Here is a 13301-nt window from a genome sequence, read left to right on the forward strand (position 1 = left end):
CTGGTTGGAGACTTGGTCAGGACAAAGGGACTGGGGGGTTCTGCTTAGAGTTGGGGAGGGGGCCTGGGACATCTGTGCAGAGTTGGGGGGAATTGGGAGGGTATCTGTACAGTTTGAGGCTGAGGGTTCTGGTTGGCCTGGCATAGGTGTCCAAGGGTGGGGAGTCAGAAAAGGGTTCAAGAGTCTGGGGTGGCTGGCTGGCGTTTCAAGTCAGAAAATGGGGTGGGGGGAAGTGGATTGTCTGGTTACAGGGGAAGGACCCCGAGTCTTGGGAACCAGGCACGGGCGGTCTGGAGTGGGAGGTGTGTGTAGTCCAGGACATTTGGGTGTGGGGGGATTATGCCTGACTGGCCTAGGGTTGGGGCAGGGCTGTCTACACCATAATCTGGTGTCAAAGTGGGGGGAAGGGGATGGAAATGGTGTGTGGGGATGTCCTCATAGAGAAGTGAGAAGGAAGTAGAGGAGGGGATCTCGAGTGGGGACATATGCCAAGAAAGTAGGGTGGGCGGGGATGAGAGACTAGGCTGAGGGTTAGGGTAGTGCTTGTAGGATCTGGAAGCTTGGGAGGTGTCGGGGTGGGGTCTGAAAGCTGGAAGGGGTGTGGAAGCGGGGGTGTCTGTGGAAGGGTAGGTTATCAAGGCAGGGTCTAGAGTGAAGGGTCAGGGCACTGTCCAGGATGGGGTGGGAGGAAGGCTTTGGCGCGCTCGGGACATCTGGCTGGGTGGAGTCAGATCGGCTCTAAAAGAGGGAGCCCAGGGCGGCTCCCAGGGTTCAGGAGCTCCCAAACCCCTACTTGGCGACAGCCGGTGGTGGCTGTGGGGCCTGGGCGGACGCTGGTGAGGCCTGGATGGACAGGACGCCCTCGGGGGACAGCGCGGACGTTACGGCAGCCGGATCCACGCCAGGCGGCAGGCGGTAGCGGCGGTGGAACTCGCGCGAGACGAATCCGTGCTCGTCCTGCAGGGAAGAGGCGTGAGCGGCCCCGCCCCCTTCCGTAGCGCCCCGCCCCTCCGGCCGGCCCGGCCCCGCCCCCATCTGCTGGCTCACCGGGCGCTCCTCGTGGCGCGCATGCACTTCCACGTGTTCGCCAACCACCTTGACAGCTATTTCCTCGGGGGAGAAGTGCTTCACGTCCAGCAGCACCGAGAAATGCCCGGGGTCCGTCGGCACCTGCGCACAGCCGGGGCGGGGCGGGGCTGTCATCTGGTGGGTTGAGGCTCCTGGGACCCAGTGCTGAGTCCTCTTTCGTACTCGCTGTCACTGAAGACCTCTTCGCCCAGAATAACTGGGATGCTCCTCTCACCCAGAGTGATGAGGGCCCCTTCCCCTGCAAGGTCCGGGACCTCCGCCCCACAGGGCGAAGGAGGCCTGTCCACTCCCTCCCCCAGTGTCAAGGACTCCACGGTCACTGTACCCCTAGGACACTCTTGCATTCCCCAGCTCCCTTCCCCTCTGAGCCCCTGGGGCCCTTATCCTCGCCCCCGCCAGAAGTCGCCAAATAGCTCATCCCCCCAGTCTATAGAATCGGTCCTCCTTTTACCCTCCCACTCGTGTCCCGGGAGCTCCTGCGCTCTCAGCAGTTGCCAGTTCCCTGCCTCCACTTCAGAGTGGCCAGGCCCCCTTCCTCAAGTCGCAGGACCCTTCCCCCTCTCCACCACTCCGGGAGACTTCGGTTCGCCACGTATATTCTCCGATCTCTCCTCCAAGACAAACAACGTTGCAACCCCACCACCTTTTTCAAAATTCCATGGGTCACCAGCCTCCTTCAGAGTCACCAAGGCTTCCCCTCAGAGTGACCACCCCCACCCTATCAGTGACTCAGCCCTTTTACTCCCCCCACCTGCTAATGAGACCCCCCCACAACCCACCCCACCTTCCCCCAGCGCGACGGGGTCTTCCCACCGAATTCAGTCACCCGGCCTCTGAGATTCCAAACTCAGGAACTCCGCAAGCCCCTCTACGTGGCCGGACTGTCCACCCTGCTGACGGTCAGCGGACATTCCCTCACCCTCCTCAGGCCGACCACGACCCCCAGCCCTGGAAGCGGTGGAGTGAGCCCCTGCCCCAGGCCTGCACCTGGGCGACGGGCAGCGCCACGCTGGGCGCACGCAGGTAGTAGGGGGCGAGAGAGGTGGGGCAGAGCGCAGCCAGCTCGGCCTCGAGCAGCCCCTCGCCAAAGCGCTGGTCAAAGAGGCGTCCGGGCGCCGCAACTCCGGGCACCGGGGCGGAGGCTCGGCGCAGCCAGGACGGCTGCACGGGCACCGGGATCTCCATCGCTCCGCCGCTGCGGTCCTGGGCGCTGCAGTGCCCCTGCCTGCGCGGACGCCGATTTATAGTGCGCCCTGTGCCGGCCCCTCGGAGGGCCGCCCGGGGACACCGGGACGGTGGCCAGGCCCGGCCATTAATAGAGCCTTATATAGAAACCCCAACAATGACTTGGCCATTTATTAAGCGCCTGCTGGATGCGTGGCAGAGTCTGCCAGGAAGGTGTCGTTCAGATCCCCCCCGTTTCCTGAAGGGGAAACGAAGGTCGAGGGGGCAGAGTCTTGCGGGTGTGGGGAGCGCAGCGCGGCAGCTGGGCCCCGAGGCCCAGTGAGGAATTTCCAGGCCCCTTACTCCACGCCCGCCGCCCGGGCCGCTCCGAGGATGACGCAGGCGGAGGGCTTAGGAGCAGATCCCTGGAAAATGCGGGGCCGGGCCAGGCTGCCAGCAGGACACAAAACAGACCCCACGCTCACCCTCGGCCAGCCCTCGGGCCCAGGCCCCCGCGGCGGGCCTAATTCTGTGCCTCTGACTCAGCCTGGGGCGCGCGGCGGCCAGGGGGCACGAGCACGGACAGTCCAGGCCGGCCCCGGGGCCGCGCTGCAGCCCGAAATAGCTTATTTTGATCCCGCTACCTGGGCCAGGAGCCCGGGCTTGGCAGCCGGCGCGACCAGCTGCTCGGCAGCAGGAGGGCACGGGCGGTTAGACGACCGTCGGGACGGCGGACTGGCCCGGCCGATGGCGGGATGGCGGCTAGAGAGGGAATGGACTCCCCCGTCGCCCGCGCACCAGAAAGGAGAGTGGTTAGATGGAGCCGGGAAGAAACCGCCGCGGCAAGAAGGAGACTGTGAGGAAAGCGACTCTGAGGGAAAGCAAGGGAGCTTCAGTCACCTTCTGACCGCGAGCCCAGCCTCGGATCCTTCCCATTGGTCCGCGCCCTTGCCAATCATGGCTGCTGCTACAGGTTCTCCAGTCAACGCGCTCTGTCGGGCGGGCAGGCGTTACCACCAGTCCTGAGACAACTCCCTTTGGCCACTTTACGGTTACTTTTATTTTCCCTTCTGTTATTGGCCGTCTTGGCCCGCTCCCTCCTTTGCGGACACGCCCAGATGGGGGCGGGCCGACAGAGCATTGCTAAGCGACAGGGATGCGCGCGGGGTCTGTCCGGTGAGCGAGCAGAGCAGGCGGAAGTGCCGGGGTAGCTGCGGGATGGACCCAAGGTGAGGCCGCTCCCGCTTTCAGGGACCACTGGAGGGCTCGGGGAGGACCAAGGGTGAGAGCAGCACAGCCTAGGGACCAGTTTGCTCGAGTCCGGAGTCTCTCGGGCTCAACTTCCCTGGAACTACAACTCCCAAGATGCCCCGCGGGCTTTGGCCGCTCCAGCCTCAGAATCCACCATCCGGGGTCCCCCGAGCGTCTGTGTTCCGCTCTGAGTGGCTCCAAGGGATTATTTCCTCTAAAGACGTTCAAGGGCAAGTTGGGAATTGCCCCCAGACACCTATGGGTGTTGTCTTTGAACTTTCTTGCTTAGGCGGAGTCCAGGGAATCGTGGAGATTGTAATCCATCTGCGCTTCTGATGTCCCCAAGGGTGTGTGAGAAGCGTACGGTGATAGCGTCCAGTCGCGGTTCTTGAGCTCCACTTCTGAATCGCCTGGGACGCTAGGAAAGCTGCGGAGGCCTAGCCCCCTTCCAGATATTCTGATTCTGTTGGTGTGGGGTGGGAGCCACGCACCTGTAACTTTAAAAGGCCCCTTCTAGGCTGTATTCAGGGTTGAGAACCACCGGCTACCAGTTCCTGGGTTCTCCCCTGTTAAGACTGCTCCAAGGGCTCACGGGAACCGCGCGTCCACCATCCTTGTCTTGAATGTGCAGCGGCGCTTCATGGGGAATCACGGGAATTGTCTGATTCTGCCCTCCTTTCCAGTCCCCTCCCCCAGGGTTGTAGTGATCATGCTCTGCCTGCCATCCCCATTTCCCCCTTGCAGCCTGCCAGTTTTCTCCATCCCAGACGGTCCCTTTGGAGATGCTCCCCTGGGTGGCAGCCACAGCTGGTGCTCCAAGGTGAGGACATCCCACAGAGAGTGCTAAGCATCAGCCCAGTAGCCAGGGAGTGGCCACTAAAGGGTAAGAAGACGTGTGATCTGAGAGATGGGGATGAGAGATTGAGAGACAGTCCCTCCTCCTCTCTCACAGCCCTGCCCTTGTCCGATCTCTACCACCTGGATTCCTGTCACAGCTCCACTCACTCTAGATTGTTGGCCATTGTGGAATGTGTTTTCTCTCCTCTGGTCTGAGGCTTCACATGTGTCTTTGTTCCCCAAAAGGAATGACCCCTCGGACCTCACTTTTTCTTCTTGTGCTCTCCCCTGTCCTAGACCCTGAGCCCATCCAGGTCCCAGAGATCCAGGCTCCCACAAGCTCCCAAGGCTCTAGCTGCAGGTCCCAACTCCCCTGAGCTGTTTGAGGACTCCTGGCCATCCAGTTCAGGGACCCCTTCCCCACCCAGCACCACTGAGGGACACACGGGAGCCTCCACGCCACCCCCTCTGATTGACAGCGGGGACTCTGTGGTGGCCAAGTAAGTACCAGTCGTCCTGGGGGGAAAGGAGAGTTTGGGTTATAGGGAAAGAGAAGGCAAGCCGTAATACTCATCCCGGCCAGAGCTGTTTATGCAGCACTCTTTTAGGACCAGGCACTTCATGTGTGTGATTAAGAGCTCCGGAGCTACACTGCCTGAGTTCAAATCCCAGCTCTTCTACTTACTCTCTGTATGCTCTTGGCCTCAGTTTCTTGATCTCTAAATTGAGGGTATTAATAGCAACACATTCCCTAGGGCTGTTCTGAACTTTCACTGAATCACCATATATAATGATCTCTAACAATGCCTTTCATGTAGTGAGCACTTAGATTTGTAGGATACAGGCTCAGCTGCTGTAATCAAGAGTCCCTTGTTAATTGTGGCTTAAACAAGATAGCATTTATTTCTCCCTCACCTATAGTCCAGGCAGAAGCAACCAGGGCTCATAGGGGAGCCCCTAGTTGAGGTGTCAGAGGCACAGGTTCTTTCTGTCTTGTTGCAGTCCCATCCTTAGGTATTGTCCTTTCCTTCATGGACCAAAATGACACTCAACCACATCAATTTTCCAGAATCATATCTCCTCACACCCTGTTTATCAAGAACCTAGTCACGTGGCCACAAGCCCCCACGGCACCTGGTAAATGTGGTCTATAGAAGAGTGGCTATGTGCCCAGCTAAAAGTTACATTACTGTGTAAGAAAGGAAACCAACTTGAAGGAAAACAGCTACAGGCTCTGCCATGGTGCTTGATAAACATTGCCTATTGTGGTTATTATTGTTATTATTTGTGTCTTCTCACTCCACTCACCTCCCAGGCCCTGATGTTCATAGGTACATAAACAGGTTCCGCCAGGCTCAGCCCACGAGCCGAGAGGAACGTCAGCCTGCAGGCCCAACCCCAGCTGACTTCTGGTGGCTGCGACCTGAGTCTCCAAAACCCAGCAGTCAACTTGTAGCAGGTACCTCCTTCAGTCCCCACCCCACACCCCTCCAGCCTAAAACCTTTCCTGATCAATGTCCCCAGCAACCACTCCTCCTGGCCCTCATAACTTAATTGGGCTTCTTGGCAGAAGCCAAGGAACCAGAAGGAAGACACTGTACAGCAGACCTGAATCCTGCCAAGATGGCCAGTGTATCTCGGGCTGCAGCTCCCCTTCAGGAAATAAAGCAGGTGACATCCCCAAAACACTCCCTCCCTTGTGTGCCTGAACTGACAGCACCAGCCCTGTGATAGAATTAGAGCTGATCCCCAATTCAAGGAAGCTTAAATAGAAAGGGAAGATTTGTTATCTAATGTAATTGAGAAATCGAGGAGTGGATGCTTTCAGGCATGGCTGGATCCAGGTGTTTGAACATTGTTGGGAGAAACCCAACTCTCTCGGCTCTGTGTTCCTCTTTGCTGGTCTCAATCTCAGGCCTGCTTTCCCCTCACAGTAGCCAAGATGTCCCCCAGTGGCTGTAGGTTCCCATGATATTAATTCAGCTACTCCAGAGGAAAGTGGGGACTTTTCCAATAGCTCCATCCAAAGCCCCAGGGCTCACTCTCATTCGCTCATCCTTGAGCCAATCATTGTGAACCAGAGGATAGAACGTTTGATTAGTCAACTCTGGTCAGGAAGGTGGGATCTATCCTCCTCCAACAACAGTATTTGCACATAGAAGCTGTTTCTGAAGAGGAAAACTGGGTCTCTTCCCTGAGGAGGAGGAGCAGATTCTAAGCTGGCATGTGAGGGTACCAGGTAGGGCACAGACCTGCACTCCAGGTCCTCTGTCCAGAGCCCCTTTCCCAGCAGCCTTTGCGTGGGGGCTGACCTCTGACCCTCTCACCCTGCAGAACCTCAACACATGGAACTCATCTCTGCTGGACCTGGAGACGCTGAGCCTACAGAGCAGAGCTGCCAGGCTGCTCAAACGCAGGTGCCTCCACTCCCCCGTCATCCCGCCCACTCCTGTCGCTCCGGGTGGCCCACTGCCTCTGCGACCTCCACTGCCTCACTTCCACCTTCTCCCTGCAGCAAGGCTTCCATCTCCTCCTCCTCCCTCAGCCCCAGCGACGCCAGCACCTCCTCATTCCCCGTCAGCTCCGATGGCCTCTCTCCCTTCTCCATGAACTTCATCCCCGACTCCAACGAGGGCTCTGGCCCCACGGCACCCGGTAAGTGGCGGGAGGCGAGGATTGAGGGCAGCCCTGCCACCCACCAGCTGGGTGACTTTGGGCCTCTCTGGACTTTGCTTCCCCAACTGTAACACAGAGTTAATAATTGTATTCCTCTCCTGTGGGTGTTGTGAGGATTAAATGAGTCAGTGAATACATAGGCAGCACCTAGCACGGGTCTGTTAACAGTAGCTATCATGAGTTTGACCAGTCTGCCATCCTCTCTGCAATTCTGAACACAAAGCTTTAGACTCAAGAGGCTTTTACAAATTTGGCATCACCCTGATTTGACAGCAAAACCTGACCTACAGAACATGAGGCTATTTGTAATATATGTTGATCTCATTTAAGGTGAATAGTCACACTTTCTGCCATGTATATATTATGTTGAACCATATGAAATTTTTGGTTCTGTAAGTGAAAAATGGTCCAGCTTTGGCAGTTTCATATGATTCAGCTAAACATCAATGTGTTTGAGTCTGGCGTCCTGCCCAGACTCATGTCGATGCTGTACATGCTGTGTGAGTTTGCTAAAACATCAAACTGTTGGATTCTCAAGATTTCAGAGATGGGGGTAAGGACCTGGGTTATTTTTACTGCTGTAGTTACTATTACTCTGTGCCCAGGTCCTGGACTGCAGTGGTGCACGAGACAGATGCTATCCAGGTCTCACAGGGCACCCATGGGTGAGGACAGGCAAGCTCAAGAAAACAGAGAGGGCCTGGCGAGGTTGCTCATGCCTGTAATCCTAGCTCTCTGGGGGGCTGAGGCAGGCAGATTGCTCGAGGTAGGAGTTCAAAACCAGCCTGAGCGAGACCCCGTCTCTACTAAAAATAGAAAGAAATTAATTGGCCAACTAATATATATAGAAAAAATTAGCTGGGCATGGTGGCGCATGCCTGTAGTCCCAGCTACTCGGGAGGCTGAGGCAGGAGGATCGCTTGAGCCCAGGAGTTTGAGGTTGCTGTGAGCTAGGCTGACGCCACGGCACTCTAGCCTGGGCAACAAAGCGAGACTCTGTCTCAAAAAAAAAAAAAGAAAGGTGTCCTGGCGTGTTGTATGGTCTGCCCAAGGACTCTCTTGTCTGATTCTTCAGTCTTTTCAAGCTTCACCTCTATTCACCTCTTCCTTCTGAGCCTCAGTTTTCCAACTGGTAAAGTGGTGATGAAATTAGTTCATGGGTTATTTGGCAGTTAAATTTTGTCTTTCTTTCTTTCCCTCCCTCCCTTCTTCCCTCCCTCCCTTCTCTTCCCTCCCTCCCTTCTTTCCTCCCTCCCTCCCTTCCTTCCTTCCTTTTTTAAATAGTGACAGAGTCTCACTCTGTCACCCAGGCTGGAGTACAGTGGCCCAATCATAGATCACTGTGGCCCTGAACTCCTGGGCTCAGGTGATCCTCCAATCTCAGCCTTCTGAGTAGCTAGGACTATAGGCACTCACTCCCATGCCTGGGTAATGATTTTTATTTTTTATAGAAAGAGGGTCTTGCTATGTTGCCCAGACTGTTCTTGAACTCCTGGCCTCAAGCAATCCTCCTGCCTCAGCCTCCCAAAGTGCTGGGATTACAGACGTGAGCCACCACGCCTGGCTTTAAATTTTTTCATTCATTCATTTACCAAACATTTGAGTCCTACTGTTTATGAGGCCCTGTGAGCAGGATTGGGGATTCCACGGCAGACCAAGCCACGCCCACTGCTTCCCTTGACCAGCCTTAAAAAAAAAAGGAAGGAAGTGGTGACTACTAGGTGAAGAAGGAAACAGGACAGAGGATAGGGAATAGTAGGACTGGGGGCTGTTGCCATTTTGAATAGGGTAGCCGGGGAAGGCCTCACTCCCCAGGTGACATTTGTGCAAAAGACTGAAGGATATGAGAGAATGCGCCTTGTGATACAGGACGGAAGAGCGTTCCAGGCAGAGGGGACTGTGGGTGCCTTTTTGCCAGGAGAGAGGTGCAGCCAGGGAGGGACTCTCACCCCGAGGGCCCTGATCTGACTCAGGTATTCACAGGCTCCCTCTGGCTCAGAGTGGGGAACAGATTGGGAGGACAGGAGAATAGGGAGGCCAGGAAGGAGGCTCAGGTGGGGTGAGTGGGGTGAGTGGAGTGGGGTGAGGGCCGTTGGAGGGGTGGGGTGGGCAGATTCTGGAGCCTCTGTCTTGTTCGCTGCTGTAACCCCAATGTCCAGAACAGTGCCTGGCACCTAGTAAGAGCTCCATAGACATTTGTTCAGTGAACGGAGAATTAAATGACAGCAGATCGAGAAGACCAGGAATACCTTCTCCTTGGACTTTGTCCCCTTCCCCACTGCCCACTCCAGAGAGGAGTTGGCCCCTTGTCTAGAGAGCCTGTCTGGAAAACCCTCTGGGACAGTGCAAGTGGGTGTGTGCAGGCTGGTCACCCCATCCCTGCCTCACCCTTGTTCCCTCAACTTCTCCCACAGCAGCCCCGGCCCCCACCCCTGCTCCAGCTCCAGCCTCTTCCCGGGCACCCCTTCGGCCAGAGGATGACATCCTGTACCAGTGGCGGCAGCGGCGGAAGCTTGAACAGGCTCGGAAGCTTGAACAGGCTCGAGGAGGCCAGGGTGACGGAAGCTGGGTGTCGTCCCGGACCCCTGCCCTCACTACTCAGGTGAGCCGGGAGGGAGGAGCCTGAGGGGAGTGGGAGGAAGCGGCGGTCTGAGGGGGACTGCGGACCCTCTATCCACTTTCTCTCCCTCTCAGATCTCTCCTCCTATCTGTCCACAGACTTCCTGTGCCCCCGTGGAGACCCTTGGTTCTCTGGGAACTCAGCCTAACTGCTTCCCACTGTGGGGTGGTCTAGCCCGGCCTGGTCCCCCAGAGGCCTTCTATGCAGAGAGGCCTCCTTTTCCCCCAGTGTCTTCTCCATACTTCTACTGGGCCCCCAGCCCCCACGGATTCTTCTGGGCCCCACAGTCCAGTCCCTGGGTATCTCTTGGGGCTGTTCCTCCCACGCAGCCAGCCTCCACCCCAGCACCCCCAGCCTCCATCCCGGTGCCCCTGGCCTCCATACCGGTGCCCGTGGCCTCCATCCCAGCACCCCCGGCCTCTACCCCGGCGCCCCAAGCCTCCACCCCAGTGCCCCTGGCCTCCATACCAGTGCCCCTGGCCTCCATACCGGCGCCCCCAGCCTCCATCCCAGCGCCCCCGGCCTCTACCCCGGCACCCCAAGCCTCCACCCCAGTGCCCCTGGCCTCCACCCAGGTGCCCCCGGCCTCCACCCCGGCGCCCCTAGCCTCTACCCCAGTGCCCCCGGCCTCCACCTCAGCTCCCTTGGCCTCTATCCTTACAACCCCTGCCGCCCTCCAGAGCCCACCCACCCCTGAGCCAAGCAGCTCTGCCCAGCCCAAGAGACTGGGCCCCAAGCCTCGGAGGGCCCAGCGAGAGGCTGTTGAGCAAGTCGCTACAGCTGGGGAGAGTCCTGGCGGGCAGCTCAGGGGCGCTCTGGGCCAAGTAGTGACAGCTCGGCTGTTCCCTGACAGCCTGGAAGACACGCCCCCTCGCCTGGAGGGCCCACCTCGACCCAAGGCTAAACCGCAGAAAGCCAAGGCCATACACCCCCAAACCAATGTTATGCCTCCTCTCTCAGAGGTCACGCCCCCTTTATCTGAATCACAGTGTCATTGTAAAGCCAAGGCTGTGTCACCCCCAGCGGTGTCAGTGCTTTGGAAGAGCAAAGCCACTCCTTCCCCTGAAGCGGGGCATCGGCAGCCCGAGGCCCCACCCCCTCCAGCTGAGGCCACGCCCCCATCGGCTGCTGACCACGCCCCCTCAGAGGACTTGCTGTCCCAGGCCACCCGACTTCTGGAGGCTGCTGAAGGTGAGCTGCGTGCTGGAGCCTTTCCCACTCTCAGTGGCGGGTCCGCTTCCTAAGAGTTCGGTCCCCTTAAGCTCATTCATTTCTCCCTAGACTCTGATGGCAGTGAGTTCCAGGACGACCCTGTGCTGCAGGTGCTAAGGGCCCAGAGGGCAGCGCTGCGTCGGGAGAAAAGGTGAGGATCTACCATACTGGGCCCCTGAATCCTCTGAGGCCCCCGTTAGGTGCCCACCCCTCCTGGACCCCTTCCCCAGAGCCCTGTCCACAGCTCTAGACCCTCATTCTGAGCACAGACCCCAGCCTCTGCTCTCCCGACTTTTCTCCAGGAAAGTGGATGCCCGATTATCCTTCCTGCTGAACCCTGTGGAAGACCCGGGATCTCGGTCCCCTCCAGCCAGGTCGCCCCCTAGGTCCCCAAGGAGGCTGCTGCGAAGGGAAGGAGCCTCCCTGGAGACCAGACGACTTTGAATTGTACAAACTCTCTTTTATCCGATGAAACATGTTTTTCAGATTACAGGTTATCTCTGAGAAAAGGGCTGTTCTGGAATGGCCAAGGGTCATGCCATTTTAAGGAATGCCTCCCCTCCCTGCTGTGGCTCTTTCCTGACCACTGAAGAAAAATTTCTTTTCTGATCTTATCCTCCTTGGGGCTTGGGAGAGTAAGGGTTCCAGGCAAGACTTCAAGCAAGACTAGGACCCACCTTCTCTGACTCTCAACTCAGGAGTCCTCTCTCAGGTGGGACCAAAGGGACTGTCCTCTGGGCATGAAGCTACTAGAGTCATCAGAGTGTGGGACAATGGTCAGTCCTTGTCCACATCCTACTGTGCCACAGCAGCATTTGATGCAGCTGTTCTCTCCTCTGAAGCACTTTCTTCTCCTGCTTCCAGAACACTTCTCCCTACCTCTTTGGTGATTGCCCCAGCATGTCAACTGTGGCCTGTGGCAGGGCCCTGGCTTTGCCTTCTCTATCTACACACGTGCCCAGGTGCTCTTGTCTGTCTTAATGACTCTGAATCTCGTCTGTCTTCCGATAGAGCCCAAATTTCTATCACTAGCCTAGACCTGGCCATTAAACCGTGGGCTCCTACATCATCACCATCTCCACCCAAAAGTCTAAGAGTTGTCCCAAATTCTATAGGTCCCAAACTGAGCTCCCAATCTCCCCTCTAAACTTGCTTCTCCCCCACTTTCTTCAGCACCATCTTTTGCTGCTTAGGCCAAAAGCCTTTATGGCCTTTGACTTCTGTCTTCCCTCCCACCCACAGTGAGTTGGCCAGCAAATCCTGCCATCTCTACCTTTCACATTTGTCCAGAATTCAACTCCTCCTACCTCCACTGCCCTCACCTTGGTCTAGGCTATCACCACCTCCCATCTGGACTATTGAAAAATTTACTGTTCCTGTAAACATATCTGCATATTCTTTAATACACTTACCATCAAGAGGAAGAGGTTATGTCCCTTCCTCTGGAAATTGGGCCCCTCAGCAAATAGAATGCAGAGAAAGTGGTTCAGCTTAACTTCCAACATTCAGTTAGAAAAGATGACACAGTCTGCCTGGTCTCCTTTCTCTCTCTCTTTCTCTCTGTCTGACATTTGCTTTAGAGTCTATGCAAAAAAATCAGTTGCCATGCTAGGGAGGGGTTTGGGTTACAAAGGTGTATTTATTTATCAAACTCAGTGAAATTTGTGAATTTCATTGTATGTAAAGTTTACCTCAAAAGAGAAATAAATATTGAACTCTAATTAAAGATATGCACACTGAAATATTTAGAAGACAGCACATTAATAGCTGTAGTTTATGTTGAAATGCACCCAAGATTAGTTGGGTTGATGGATGAATAGAGTAATAGGTAGGGATGAGATAAAGCTAATATAGTAAAATGTTAATGGTAGGATCTAAGCGGTAGATATATGGGTGTCTATTGTAAAATTTTTTAACTTTGCTGTATGTTAGAAACTTTTCATAATAAATGATGGCAAATAGGCCGGGCGCGGTGGCTCACACCTGTAATCCTAGCACTCTGGGAGGCCGAGGCGGGTGGATTGCTCAAGGTCAGGAGTTCGAAACCACCCTGAGCAAGAGCAAGACCCCGTCTCTACCATAAATAGAAAGAAATTGATTGGCCAACTAATATATATATAGAAAAAATTAGCTGGGCATGGTGGCGCATGCCTGTAGTCCCAGCTAGTTGGGAGGCTGAGGCAGAAGGATTGCTTGAGCCCAGGAGTTTGAGGTTGCTGTGAGCTAGGCTAATGCCACGGCACTCACTCTAGCCTGGGCAACAAAGTGAGACTCTGTCTCAAAAAAAAAAAAAAAAAATGATGGCAAATATATAATCAGGATTGTTTTGATATCTTTATCAAAAAGAAGGGATAAGATAGGTTTTTAGGTTTTATGTCACAGATATGGTAAATATTTGTTTTCAGCCTTTTGAACAAACCATTTAAATGAAATCAACAAGAAGGGAATAGCT

At 55.8% G+C, this 13301-nt stretch overlaps 2 protein-coding genes across 5 annotated transcripts; one reads left to right on the forward strand and one right to left on the reverse strand.

Annotated features, from left to right (window-relative positions):
* Positions 1–670: 670 nt before the first annotated feature.
* On the reverse strand, positions 671–3040 carry HSPB6 (heat shock protein family B (small) member 6). The gene is made up of 3 exons (XM_012775012.3): positions 2077–3040; positions 1048–1170; positions 671–957 (listed from the first exon to the last, which is right to left on the reverse strand). Exons 1-3 carry the CDS (start codon positions 2272–2274, stop codon positions 790–792), a joined length of 489 nt encoding a protein of 162 aa, XP_012630466.1. The 5' UTR covers positions 2275–3040; the 3' UTR covers positions 671–789.
* A 293-nt stretch (positions 3041–3333) lies between these two features.
* Positions 3334–12798, forward strand: PROSER3 (proline and serine rich 3). Of its 4 annotated transcripts, none has more exons than XM_012775005.3 (11): positions 3334–3482; positions 4249–4324; positions 4639–4841; positions 5673–5800; positions 5912–6012; positions 6676–6758; positions 6857–6996; positions 9432–9619; positions 9736–10828; positions 10919–11000; positions 11152–12798. In XM_012775005.3, the coding sequence occupies exons 1-11, from the start codon at positions 3472–3474 to the stop codon at positions 11291–11293; spliced, it is 2247 nt and encodes a 748-aa protein (XP_012630459.2). In that variant the 5' UTR covers positions 3334–3471; the 3' UTR covers positions 11294–12798. The 4 variants fall into 4 exon arrangements, with proteins under 4 accessions (XP_012630459.2, XP_012630460.2, XP_075849126.1 ...); XM_012775006.3 differs by having other exon boundaries at positions 4656–4841; XM_075993011.1 differs by lacking the exon at positions 3334–3482 and having other exon boundaries at positions 3502–4324.
* Positions 12799–13301: the final 503 nt, after the last annotated feature.

Source organism: Microcebus murinus, chromosome 16 (genome assembly GCF_040939455.1).
Source record: "Microcebus murinus isolate Inina chromosome 16, M.murinus_Inina_mat1.0, whole genome shotgun sequence".
Classification (NCBI taxonomy): Eukaryota; Metazoa; Chordata; class Mammalia; order Primates; family Cheirogaleidae; genus Microcebus; species Microcebus murinus.

What these genes read in the sequence shown, in the direction of transcription:
- PROSER3 (XM_075993011.1), top strand. Translation starts at nt 4,145, where the DNA reads ATGGGGAATCACGGGAATTGTCTGATTCTGCCCTCCTTTCCAGTCCCC. An exon ending in GCCACAGCTGGTGCTCCAAG is followed by an intron (nt 4,325 to 4,638) that starts GTGAGGACATCC and finishes CCCCTGTCCTAG; the next exon opens with ACCCTGAGCCCATCCAGGTC. An exon ending in GGGGACTCTGTGGTGGCCAA is followed by an intron (nt 4,842 to 5,672) that starts GTAAGTACCAGT and finishes TGATGTTCATAG; the next exon opens with GTACATAAACAGGTTCCGCC.
- HSPB6 (XM_012775012.3), bottom strand. Translation starts at nt 2,274, where the DNA reads ATGGAGATCCCGGTGCCCGTGCAGCCGTCCTGGCTGCGCCGAGCCTCC. An exon ending in TGGCGCTGCCCGTCGCCCAG is followed by an intron (nt 1,171 to 2,076) that starts GTGCAGGCCTGG and finishes GGCTGTGCGCAG; the next exon opens with GTGCCGACGGACCCCGGGCA. An exon ending in CGCGCCACGAGGAGCGCCCG is followed by an intron (nt 958 to 1,047) that starts GTGAGCCAGCAG and finishes TCTTCCCTGCAG; the next exon opens with GACGAGCACGGATTCGTCTC.